Below are 12,101 nucleotides of genomic sequence, written 5' to 3' on the forward strand. Positions count from 1 at the left end.
GTAACCGCTCACTAGCACAAGATCCTGAGGACTCTCCTCATTAATGCAAAATCTTCCCACCAGCAGTGAGCGTTCTTTTCCTTGGTGAGGGCGAAACACAAACTTATTAGAGCTAGAGAGAGGTCTGTAAACATTAAGGACAGTTCAAAGAGTGAAAACCCGACACGTAAAAACAAATTTTCTGTAAGAGGAACAATTAGTCTCCAACAGGAAAAAACAAAAAACTACAGCATCGCAGGGGCTTGTGTAACTTAGTCACCACAATAATCTCCACTTTATCGAGAATTCATACAACACCTTACGTAACTAGAATGTTCCCTGACAGCCTCCAAGATCGACGTTCATAGTTATGACCCTGAGGTACAGGGTCGCCGCCCTCCGAAACATCAATGAAGGGGGGTGTCGCGGTGCAGATTCAAGTAGTTTTCAAATCCTAGACGGAGCCACTCAGAATTCACTCTAGAACTCTTCTCAGGTGTGCCTTGAAAATCAAGACACACCCTTGAAACAAAGGCGTGTCCCCATCTGTGGTCCGTGAGGCCAGCAAATGGGCAAGGGTCCGGGGCCCATCTGGTGGAACAGACTGTATTTCTTCTGTGGCTTTTATCTGAGAAGGTAAGATGACAGAAAATCTGCAGTCCAGCTTCGGTGTATTCAGGGAAGGTAGGAAACTGGAAAACAAGATGGTCCCCATTTTCTTGGAGGAGCCTCTGGGATTCAGGAAGATGATTCCAGGGACATCTCAGCAGGGTAGGAAACAGATGGTGACCTCCTGAAGGTCAGCAGTGCCCTGGAGCCCAGCCAAGAGGCTGCCAGCCTCCCCCACCTCCGTGAAGCCCAGAGCCAGCAAAGCACCCGGCTGGCACACCCACCGCCGAGACCCTTGGTGTCACACCCGGCTTTCCATGCTTGTGCTGGGGTCCCGGTGCCCCCAGGCATGGAAAACAATGGGGGGAGGGGCATCCAGGGCCTCTATGGGGGTTGCCCAGAAATCACTGCTGACCCACCGTTCCAACCATAAAGTTTCACTCCTTGATATTTGTTTTTTCCCCTCCTAGCAGCCCCCATTTTATCCAAAGTCCTGACCCATCATGAATACACATGTGGGTGTGGCTCAGAGTCGGCCACGAAGCCTGTGCTCAGGGACAGTGAAGTGGACACGGTGGCCCGCGAGGACACTGGCTCCCACGACCACCAAACCAGAGGACGGCGGGGAGGGGGAGAGGCCCCTCCCACCACCTCTGTGTGCAAGGCTGGGCACACGGTCCCCTGCCTCCTGCAACCACCATCAGGGCCACTGTGAAAGCCCTTTCCCAGAATGAACTGTTACCAAGGAGGACAAAATTCGACTTAGTCACATGATAATCTGATGTGATGAGGAAAAGAAAAACTTGATTGAAAGGACGGGCACGAGGATCAGAGGGAAGAAGACTTCAGTGCGTCCTCACGTGTCCAGGCGCTGGATCTCGGGCCTGCTGTCCACGTCTCTGGACTCAGTACGGGCGCGGATGTAGTCGTTGGCGCTCTGTTGCCGGAGGCTGACCCTCCACTTCTGCACAGCCAGGAACGTGTTCACCGCGTAGGCCGCTGTTGCCAAGAAGCCGAATATCTACAAGACACAAGTCGGGTTAGTCCGCAGGGCCCCTGGGCAGCTTACAGTGAGTAAGGTGCATTAGCCTCGCCTGGCTGTAACACCAACACCCAGCCCCACTAAATGTCCAACTGTCAGACCCTGGCCAAGTTCATAGTCGTGTGACCCACAGAAAGGCAGCCTCAGGTCTCTTTCGAAGTATTCTGGATCTACAAGGAAAAAAAGATCACAGAAGGGCCTCTTTTACAGACCTTCATGACACTGGTCCCCGGGAGAAAAACCAAGTAGACAAAACACCATGCAGATGAAAAATCAGGGTCTCAAGTGTGACCCCAAATCAAGCCACAAGGCCCAGCATTCCATATCTGAGCCCCCCAGTCCCACTGCCTCTCATGTGGGCAACTCTGGGGGGACAGCTTGAAAGTGAAAAGTGGCAGTGTTTTAATGATTAGATAATGACTGATGAACCTATTGAGTGATACCTTGGAGAGCTCATAGTTTAGTATTCTCATTAAGCCTTTTAACCATCCTCTCAGTTATAAAAGTGCTGCATGTTCTTTGTAAATACCAAACAATAAAGAAAGGCAGAGCACAGAGAGACAGTCTTACATTACCTGGTCCCGTCCTCCGCCCCCACCGCCTACTGTGCTGAATGCCAGGTGGTGTCCAGACTGCATCTTCTTCATGAACGCCCCACCCTGGCAGGGAAGGCCCTTAAAAGCAACAGCCCTTTCAGACATCCAGGGCTCCGCTGGACAGACTGAAACAGAGGTACCCAAGCCACAGTGTGCATCTGAGAGCTTGTTAAAACACACTGCCAATTCGGCAGCTCCGGGGAAGGCTGAGAACGCCATCTCCAACAAACTCCCGGGTGATGCTGCCGTTCCAGGGACCACACTTTAAGAACCACAGCACTGGAGGAACTGGAGCCTCCGCTGGCCCAGCGACATCATTAGCAAAGGAGAAGCTAAAGGAAAAGCAGTAGGACACAAGCCCAGGGGACAGAGGAACAAGGCACAGAAAGTGTAAGAACCAGCCTTGTTCTGACCTCTTGAGTCCACTTACCACGGCAGCGATTTCTGCTCCGGTTTTGTGGTTTAAAGCAGCCAGTACGATCGAAGCAATAAAGAAAAAGAAAGTGCTGAGTCCAGTGTTGACCAAATCCTAAAGAATAAGATAAAGTCACTTGAAAAGGATCATTGTAGGTTTTGTCTGAAAAAACCACTGAAGAACTTTTGACATAAAAAGCACAATACCCAGCCTCTCTGATGGCTCCTTATTTTTGTTTTGGTGGCCCAGGGGTATTGATCACACAGAGGAAGGCAAAGAGGATGCTATTAATTCTCTTAAATTTAATAGTTAATGATGCTGCTTGATAAACCACCACAGAAAAAATCCACATTTTAACCAAACACATCATGTTACCATTTCTTTCTTTCTTCTTTTTTGACCTTGCCTCAAGGCATGTGGGATCATTTTTTCTGACCAGGTATTGAACCCACGCCCCCTGCAGAGGAAGCTCAGAGCCTTAACCACTGGACCACCAAGGAAGTCACCATGTTAAATTACCGTTTATTAATGACCTATTATAGAAACCAAACTGTTAACCCACAAGGACACATTCACTAATTACCAGGTAGAGTTCTATTGCCTTCTTTTCAAAATACGTTCAAATCCTCCTATGGACAAGAATGGATTTAAACTGGTGAAACCCCTTCATGCATTTGTGACATATAGAGAGTACTGCTTTCAGACCCGAGAACACGCTTAGCCAGGCCTCACACTTCTCTTCCTTGTGCGTGGTCTCTCAAGTCTCCATGATGCTAAAGCCTAGAGGATTTTCCCCTAAGCTCCTTGCAAAGCAAATCAGGTTACAAATCCAACGCTTCAAAGATTTAGTTCCTGTCTTACTTGTCCAGGGGAAAAAAGCACAGTGATTCATATAAACACCCAGACGAGGGTCCTAACCAACCACAACTGTGGATGGGCCACTTTGCCTCTCGTGTCATATGTGGGCACAGCCTCCCATCCCTCCGGAGTTGTTTCAAGGACTGGGTGGAACAGCATACATGAAAAGCCAAGCGTGTGCCTAGCCCACACTTAGGGTTCCCTGCACGTTTATTGTTACTTCTGGTATTTCCACTTGTGTATTAGGCCCCCACAGCTTGGGTCATACCAGAGCACCTCTATGATCTCTACAGCGAAAGAGAAACCAGGCAAAACCCTACACTGCTTAGGTGCTAGCTCGACTGTATCATCAACACCAGGTGGGTCCTGCCGGCTGGCCTGGCTTTGGGGGCCATCTCCTCCTTAAAGATGGCAAAAGGCAACATTCACCTCCTAACAGTCCTGGGCCCTGTAGCAGCTCCTGCCACACTTCTGGCCAGTGTCTCTGCCCCTGCTCATGGACAGCAGTGAAGTATAACTACAAACTCTATCCAGAGAGGTCTACCAGCAGGGCAGTTTTCAGTGGTGACCACCGTGAAGCCAGGACAAATGTTTCACGTTAAACCTGGACGCATTTAGTTACACCCAACTCTGGGTAAGGAGCTGCAGGGATAAAGACAAATATACTTTCTAAACCAAAGGCTACTCGGAAACAGGGGGAAATGTTTTATGATAAAATGCTGATATTTTGAAGAGGTTCATGTGTCTACAGCTACACCACCCTGAACATGCCCAATCTCCTCTGAAGATGTGCAATTTGTCATGAATTTCACATTTGGAAAACTTCTTAAACAGCATACTTCTTCAGTTCAGTTCAGTTCAGTTGCTCAGTCGTGTCTGACTTTTTGTGACCCCATGAATCTCAGCACGCCAGGCCTCCCTGTCCATCACCAACTCCTGGAGTTTACTCAAACTCATGCCCATCGAGTCGGTGATGCCATCCAGCCATCTCATCCTCTGTTGTCCCCTTCTCCTCCTGCCCCCAATCCCTCCCAGCATCAGGGTCTTTTCCAATGAGTCACCTCTTCGCATGAGGTGGCCAAAGTATTGGAGTTTCAGCATCAGTCCTTCCAATGAACACCCAGGACTGATCTCCTTTAGGATGGACTGGGTGGATCTCCTTGCAGTCCAAGGGACTCTCAAGTGTCTTCTTCAACACCATAGTTCAAAAGCATCAATTTTTCGGCACTCAGCTTTCTTCACAGTCCAACTCTCACATCCATACATGACCAATGGAAAAACTATAACCTTGACCAGATGGACCTTTGTTGGCAAAATAATGTCTCTACTTTTTAATATGCTATCCAGGTCGGTCATAACTTTCCTTCCAAGGAGTAAGCGTCTTTTAATTTCATGGCTGCAGTCACCATCTGCAGTGATTTTGGAGCCCAAAAAAATAGTCTGACACTGTTTCCACTGTTTCCCCATCTACTTCCCATGAAGTGATGGGACCAGATGCCATGATCTTAGTTTTCTGAATGCTGAGCTTTAAGCCAACTTTTTCACTCTCCTCTTTCACTTTTATCAAGAGGCTTTTTCATTCCTCTTCACTTTCTGCCATAAGGGTGATGTCATCTGCATCTCTGAGGTTATTGATATTTCTCCCGGCAATCTTGATTCCAGCTTGTGCTTCTTCCAGCCCAGCATTTCTCATGATGTACTCTGCATACTTCTTAAATCATCTTAAATAGCATACTAGTTGCAATAAGGTCTAAGCATAAGGATATTCATCAGGTTATTTAAAAGAGCAAAATACTGAAGATAAAATACCTAAGAATCAAGGACTTGTTAAGTAAAATGGTATTTCCTATTGGAACAGTATGCAGTCCTTAAAACTAATGATATAGTTATATTTAACATGGAAGACACTCAAGATAGTTCAAATGGGAAAGCTTGACTTTAACGGTTCCCTTTTTTGGCATTCACATAACACAACATACATCTACTTGTGAAAGACAGTCTAGGGAATTCTAGAGTATTACACCCCTGTATTAAGTGGTTACCCCTGGATGGCTGCTATCACATATGATTTTAATAACAGCTTTATTGAGATATAATTCACCACAATCTAATTTTAGAACATTTTTAGCACTTCCAAAACAAACCTCATACTCATTAGCAGTTAATTCTTCATCCTTTCCCTGAATCCTAGGCAACTACCAGTCAGTTTTCTGTCTCTAAGGATTTGCTTATCCTGGACATTTCATATAAATAAGAAACTCTTTAAAAGAAAAAATAATCCAGGGACTTCCCTGGTAGTTAACAACCTACCTCCCAATGCAGGGGATTTGGGTTCAATCCTTGGCCTAGGAACTAACATCCCATATTGCTGACTGTGGGGCAATTAAGCCCATGCATCACAACTGCTGAGCCTGTGCCACAACTAGAGAAAGTCCTCACACTGCCACGAAGACCCAGTGCAACCAAAAATTTAAAAAAAAAAAAATCCAACTTTCAGCTGCTCCTGAAAAATTGTCCTTAAAGTCCCGTGAAGTAACACAACTGGCTGGGACTTAGTAGGAGAACAACCTCTGGGCCTCACGGACCGCTGGCCCATCTCCTCACTTGCCCATTTCCATCACATACCCAGTCCCCCCCGGGCCCTGAGTCCACGATCCTACTCCAGTCCCAGAGAACGGGCCATCCTTCAGCGTGCCCCGCCCCTCCATACCCTGTGCCCAGCAAGCACCTGTTCATCCCTTGAGGCTCAGCTGGAATCTGGCATTTCCTCTGAATTTCCCCAATTGGCCTGTTCCAGGCCCCCTCCCCTGAGGAACCCACTGTGTTCTCCCAGACCTCACACAAAACTGCATCACACACGGCACACATACCATGGAAGAGCAGCTAGCATCTACCCTGGGCTTGCTTTCAGTTCCCAAAGCCTGGCCCCAGGCAGGTGTTCAACACCACTGGGCTCTGTGACTGGCTGAAGTCAGTTCTACACACCCATAAGAGAGGAGGTTTACAACCCTTCAGCCCACACTGCGCCCTGACGGCCCCAGTACTGTGAGATTGATCGTAGTACTGATGACAGAGTGACAGAGACACAGTACAGGGACAAGGTAGGTAATTAAATAGCTGATCCCACTAAGGGACTGTAAGTAAAAAAAATATGAGAGACCCCTATAAGTTAATAATCACTTAAGAAAACGGGTTTAAAAAGAAAGAAAAAAGGTTTGCTTAACTACAAAACTAAGCAGGCTTCCTGAGCAACAAAACCGTGCAGCGAAAGCATGAGACATGCCCCAAGACAATAAAACAATGGTGGCATGAGACCCACATCCTGCCCAGTGAGCTCAGTAAGTTAATGACCCCTAGGACATGCTCTTTGCACATATAAAAAAACAATATTTATGGAAAGGCGACATTTCAAAGTAAAGACCCTCATTGTACTGAGACCTGAAATAAAATTTCCACAGTGCCATGACCATCTTGGCTTGATTAGGTAGGGACAAAAAAACTCCCCCACTCAACCTGGAGGAGGAGCTGATGATGGAGGCATGACATCTACTAAAAAAAAAAAAAAAAGAAAGAAAAGAAAATGAGGAAAAAGAAGTCGTCTTTTTCCCCTCCCCAATTTTTCTTTGATTATAAAACTGCAGCCCTCTCGCCCAGCTGCTTATAAGCCTCACAAGCATCCTGTTCTAATAAATCACTTCTTATCTATCACTTTGCCTCTCGCTAAATTCTTTTTGCACTGAGACTTAAAGGACAAGAACTCCTCTGTGGAATGGTTTAGTCACTAAGTTGTGTCCGACTCCTGCGATCCCACGGACTGTAGCCCAGTCCATGTAGGACCATGTAGGACCAGGCTCCTCTGTTCATGGGATTCTCTAGCCAAGAATACTGGAGCGGGTTGCCATTTCCTTCTCCAGGGGATCTTCCCGACCCAGGGATCAAACCCAGGTCTCCTGCACTGCAGGCAGATTCTTTACCTTCTGAGCTACCAGGGAAGCCCCTTTGGAGCCCCCTGAAAAGCCACCTTATGGTTTCAGGGGCAGCTACCATCTATAGAGAGCCTACTGTGCCAACCATACAACCCCCAGTGTTGCACTGAGTCCTAACCAAACTAGGATCCAAGACACCTCTAATGAAGGGCCTTGAGGAAGTTGAGTTCTAGAAAAGACGAGTTTGGCATAATGAAAAATATATATTTGGTCTGTGTCCCAGATTCCTTAACATTTCCTGAGTGCCCTTAGTTGCCCTTTAACCTGTGGGGTCTGCATTAACTCCAGGAGTTACTGTCAGAACTAAATTGAATTGCTGAATACCCAAGAGAATCCCCCTGGACAGAGGAGCCTGGTGGGCTATTGTCCACGGCATCGAAAGAGTCGGACATGACTGGATGACTAAGCACAGCACAGTTGGTCTTAGAGAATTACTCAGTGTGGAAAAACTACACAGACTTGGTGTAGGGAAAAAAACACCACAACCTATATATTTGGTGCCAAAAGTAGTGTCAGAAAACACCACACAGTCAGTCACAGCGAAGCCTCAGGACTCTGCAGGTGGCCCCTCTGGGTGACTCCAGACTGTTCTCAACTCACCACAGCACCCAGCCTGGGTTCTCAGGTCAGGAGACACCTGTGAGACGAGCGGAGGCCACAAAGGCCATCCAAGAAGGAACACAAAGAGAAAGAAGAAAAACAGACTGTGGTATCATCAGAGGCGAGAAGAGAGAGTGGGGCAGGATAGAGAGTGAGCGGAGCGTACTCCAGGGCTGAAATGACTGGTGGGGGGTGCGTGACTGGGAGGTAAGCAGAGGACCCGGGAGCTCAGCAATCCCCCCGTGATCCTGACCAGAGGATTTCCAAGAAGGGAGGGTCGGGAGAGTGGATGGCAGAGGGGCAGAGGCAGTCCCCGCGTTTGGAAGAGACACGTGGGAGGCGTGGAAGGTGCTGACACTGCCCCAACTCTTGACCCAGGGGTCTGGCTACATGGTCTTTATCATTCTTCACTAAACTGTACTTTGACTTCTACCGATTTCTCTGAATACGCTGTATTTGACAATAAAAGCAGAGAAAAGAGAGATCAGGATGTAGGGAAATAGAGCAGACATGTGCGGACCTCCCTCCTCTACAAAGTCTGACTGAGCTTCCAGGGCTGGAGGGCTCTGAGTGCCAGTTCCGGGGAGGGGGAGACCCCCGCGGTCAGCGGTAGGAGGAGGATGGAAAGACGGAGGGACAGGGTGGGAGAGGAGGCCAGGGGCACCACCCAGTCACCTCCCCAGCCAGCCTCATCCTAAAGACAAGGAGGGATGTTAACTTTCCAGTGAAAAAGATGCATTTTGATACAACCCCAACATGTGGTTGCCAACTAGTGGAAAGACTTTTGCAGTTAAAATAGAAAAACTAGGTATTTAAGAAAGCTCACCAAATAGGTATTTCTGGAGATAAAGGCCTAAACAAATTCATCAGAACCTGAAGTCTTTTTTGTTGTTATGGTGATCTGGGATCAGGGGTCCTTTTAAAATTAACTGTTTATTTATTATTTTGGCCACACCACACAGCTGGTGGCATCTTAGCTCCTCAACCAGGGATTGAACCCGGGGCCCACGGCAGTGAAAGTGCAGAGTCCTAACCAGTGGACTGCCAGGGAATTCCTGGTGATTCTTTCTTAAAAAAAAAGAAAAAACTGGAAGTGTAGTTGATTTACAATATTGGTTTTAGGGGTACAGCACAGTGATTCAGTATTTTTGCAGATTCTACTCCCTTATAAGCTATTGTAAGACAATGGCTATAATTGCCTATGTTATACAATAGAGTGAAGTATGAAGTCTTCTAACAGATTTATGGCTGTCAAATAAGTAGATAAGACAGAATTCAGGGTGTGAAGTCAAAGCTGGTGAAGTCTGTAGGAGAATGACGTGGCTGACAGACACCAATGGCCTCTGACTCACAGTAAAGTTACTATTTCTCATACTGGCAGCAGTGCCCACTGGTTTGGAACCTTTGTACATACTTGTCTCATTTCGTTCTTAAAACAACCCTGCAAGAAAAATGCTACCATCTCCCCTTGGGGGCTCTAAGCGACTACTTGCCCAAGGTCATATGCAGCTCTTAAGAGCCACCTCGGACTTGAATACAGACAGGGCGGCCTGACTCAAAGCCCCTGGGTCTTAACCATCCTAGCAGCTGCTTCTTTGTCAAACAGGATAAAACCAGTATGGTTTTATTCACAGCCCAGCCCAGCGCCTCCCTCAAAAGTATTTATTTTGGCCTTAGACACTCCAGGGGTCTGAGTTTCCAATGTGCCTTGCCCCATGACGATGACCTTGCCCACGGAGCCTGCATGCTGGTTGGGGGAGGTTTGTGAGGTACTCTTGCATTGCCTACTGCCTGTTCATTACACTGCCAATTTAGATCACAACACTGGAAGCGTTTTCTTTAACACAGACTTTATCTTAAAAAGAGCTGAGACACTAAACCCGTCACCAAGAACTGTGACGAAATGCCTCCAGTAAATCTTGAGGTTTTAGAGCTTATTTCTTCCTTTTCAATGTCAGGACGAAACCAACTGAGTTTTCAATGGACAACTTTCCTAGCCCAGTTCTCCTTTTATTTTTCTTCCTAGAAGTGTATGAATGACGCAGACAGCACTCTGTCAGGAAGACGATCACCTCTTGGTTCCCCCACAGGAACACCATGGGAGTGGCCCTGCCAGGAAAGGTGACCAGCCAGGCTGCCTCCCGGGGCTCCTGCACTCCAGGCCACGCTCTCCACAGAGCTGCACCGGCCAGCAGGAGGAGCCCATGTGAGGGCAAGTGGTCTCAGAGTCCCTCCCCCTCCAATCCAAGGCAGCTGATAGGGCCTGCCTGTGTCTCCCTAACTGGTTCTCTTTGAGCTCCTGCACGTGCTTATTTGCAAAGAAATATCAAGAAAACAAAGTGCTGTTAAGTTCACTCTTCCACTTGGCACAGTAGGGACAAGTAACACAAGTCCAGGAAAGGAGGCCTGGGAGTGACCGGCTCTGATCCCGTGCTGATCAGAGAGTAAGGCTGTCAGAGTTAAGAGCCCAAAACCATGGAGAGAAAAGGACACATATCCTCAAGACTTGCTGATCAACCCAGCAAACCCCCTCTGGGACTTCGCAGCTGCTTTGAAATTATAAATATTCCTAGGTTTCACAAGTTAATGGCAATTTCATTCATATTTTCAGCTCTTCCTGAATCAGTACTTTTGCAAACGGCTTTCAGGTCCAGTGTGAAAATCTGCAAATGAATTCATTCCATGCTCTCTTTCCCATATTCTATAAATATCAACATTACCAATCGTCTCCAAGGATCCACAAATCAAAATGACATCTTTAAAGAAGTCAGAATAATCGTTAAATTTCTGTCATTAGTGAAGGTCCTATTAATTCTGTAGTCATGTTATTCAACCTAGGAAGGATATTTAAAATTTCACAGTTGCATTACAAGGGAATATTTATGTATCAAAATGAACCGGAACCAAACATGTCATAGAATGATTCCCGATTTTCCTGGGAGCCGTGGAGCACTTGATCCTTTCCTAGTCAGAGAACATGACTTTTACTCACCGTCAGGTTCCAGTTGATCTGGGGAATTCTCATGTGAAGGTTGAGACTGAACAGAATCAGCAAGACTCCGGTCACCACAAACGCACTGCAGCTCACAAACTCGAAAAAGTAGAGGCCTTCACACGGGGAGCATTCCATGATGGTCTCTATGCAGATGAATGCGATCAGGGCCAAGATCTGGGAAGAAAATTGCAAAAACACATGTATGTGTATGGTTAGCACACGTCTATAGACACACGTGCCTGCCATCTTTAAATAAGACTCAACCGCCACCACCACATAACAACCACGGAGTTTTCCCCTGGGGACAGCAGTATCATGGACAGGAAAGTGACCTGATCCAATTCTTACATAAGAATAGGTACAGGGGCCTTAATGAAAAGATCAAATTCCTCATGTGAACAACCATGCCACCGCAGGATGCCGACACCAGTGCAGCCCCCCATGAGGAAGCAGAGAGGAACAGGCTCAGAGTGTTTTTAGTTCTGCCTCTGCCACCAGTGAGCGGGCACCACCTACGTTCGTTTCTCACTCACAGTCTCTATCAGGGTGATGTCAAACATTAACAGGGCAGGGTCCTGGGGGTGTCTGTGTTAAGATATTTGCAACTACCCTTGCTGGTTCAGCTGATGTCACAGAGGCTGACTGAGGCTGATCGAGATGGCTTTAGAAGGACTTGTATAACCCCTCCGTTTAGAAGTCCTACCCCCAAATAACGCCCACCTAATTAAATCACGTGTGAAAGGAGAAATCAGCGGCAGAGGATGAGATGGTTGTATAGCATCACTAACTCAATGGACATGAGTTTGAGCAAACTCTGGGAGACAGTGAGGGACAGGGAGGCCTGGCGTGCTGTAGTCCACGGGGTCTCAAAGAGTTGGACACGACCTGGTGCCTGAACAACAACTACAATTAATTTATGAGCCGTGCTTCTTAAAATGTTTATCATTGGAGGGACTTACCTGGCGGTCCAGCAGTTAAGAATCTGCCTTGCAATGCTGGGGATGAGGGTTCAATCCTTGGC

General features: G+C 47.2%; 1 protein-coding gene across 1 annotated transcript in view; it reads right to left on the bottom strand.

Annotated features, from left to right (window-relative positions):
* Nucleotides 1-962: 962 nt before the first annotated feature.
* The window catches only part of CMTM4 (CKLF like MARVEL transmembrane domain containing 4), a 68,388-nt gene continuing 57,249 nt past the window's right edge, over nt 963-12,101 (bottom strand). The window contains exons 2-4 of the mRNA XM_065925466.1: nt 11,078-11,254; nt 2,657-2,755; nt 963-1,609 (exon numbers count right to left, since the gene is read on the bottom strand). Of these exons, the coding sequence (XP_065781538.1) occupies nt 1,445-1,609; nt 2,657-2,755; nt 11,078-11,254 (441 nt within the window). The 3' untranslated portion in view covers nt 963-1,444. The remainder of the gene's footprint in view (nt 1,610-2,656; nt 2,756-11,077; nt 11,255-12,101) is intronic.

The sequence above is a fragment of the Muntiacus reevesi genome, chromosome 2, assembly GCF_963930625.1.
Source record: "Muntiacus reevesi chromosome 2, mMunRee1.1, whole genome shotgun sequence".
In the NCBI taxonomy this organism is placed as follows: Eukaryota; Metazoa; Chordata; class Mammalia; order Artiodactyla; family Cervidae; genus Muntiacus; species Muntiacus reevesi.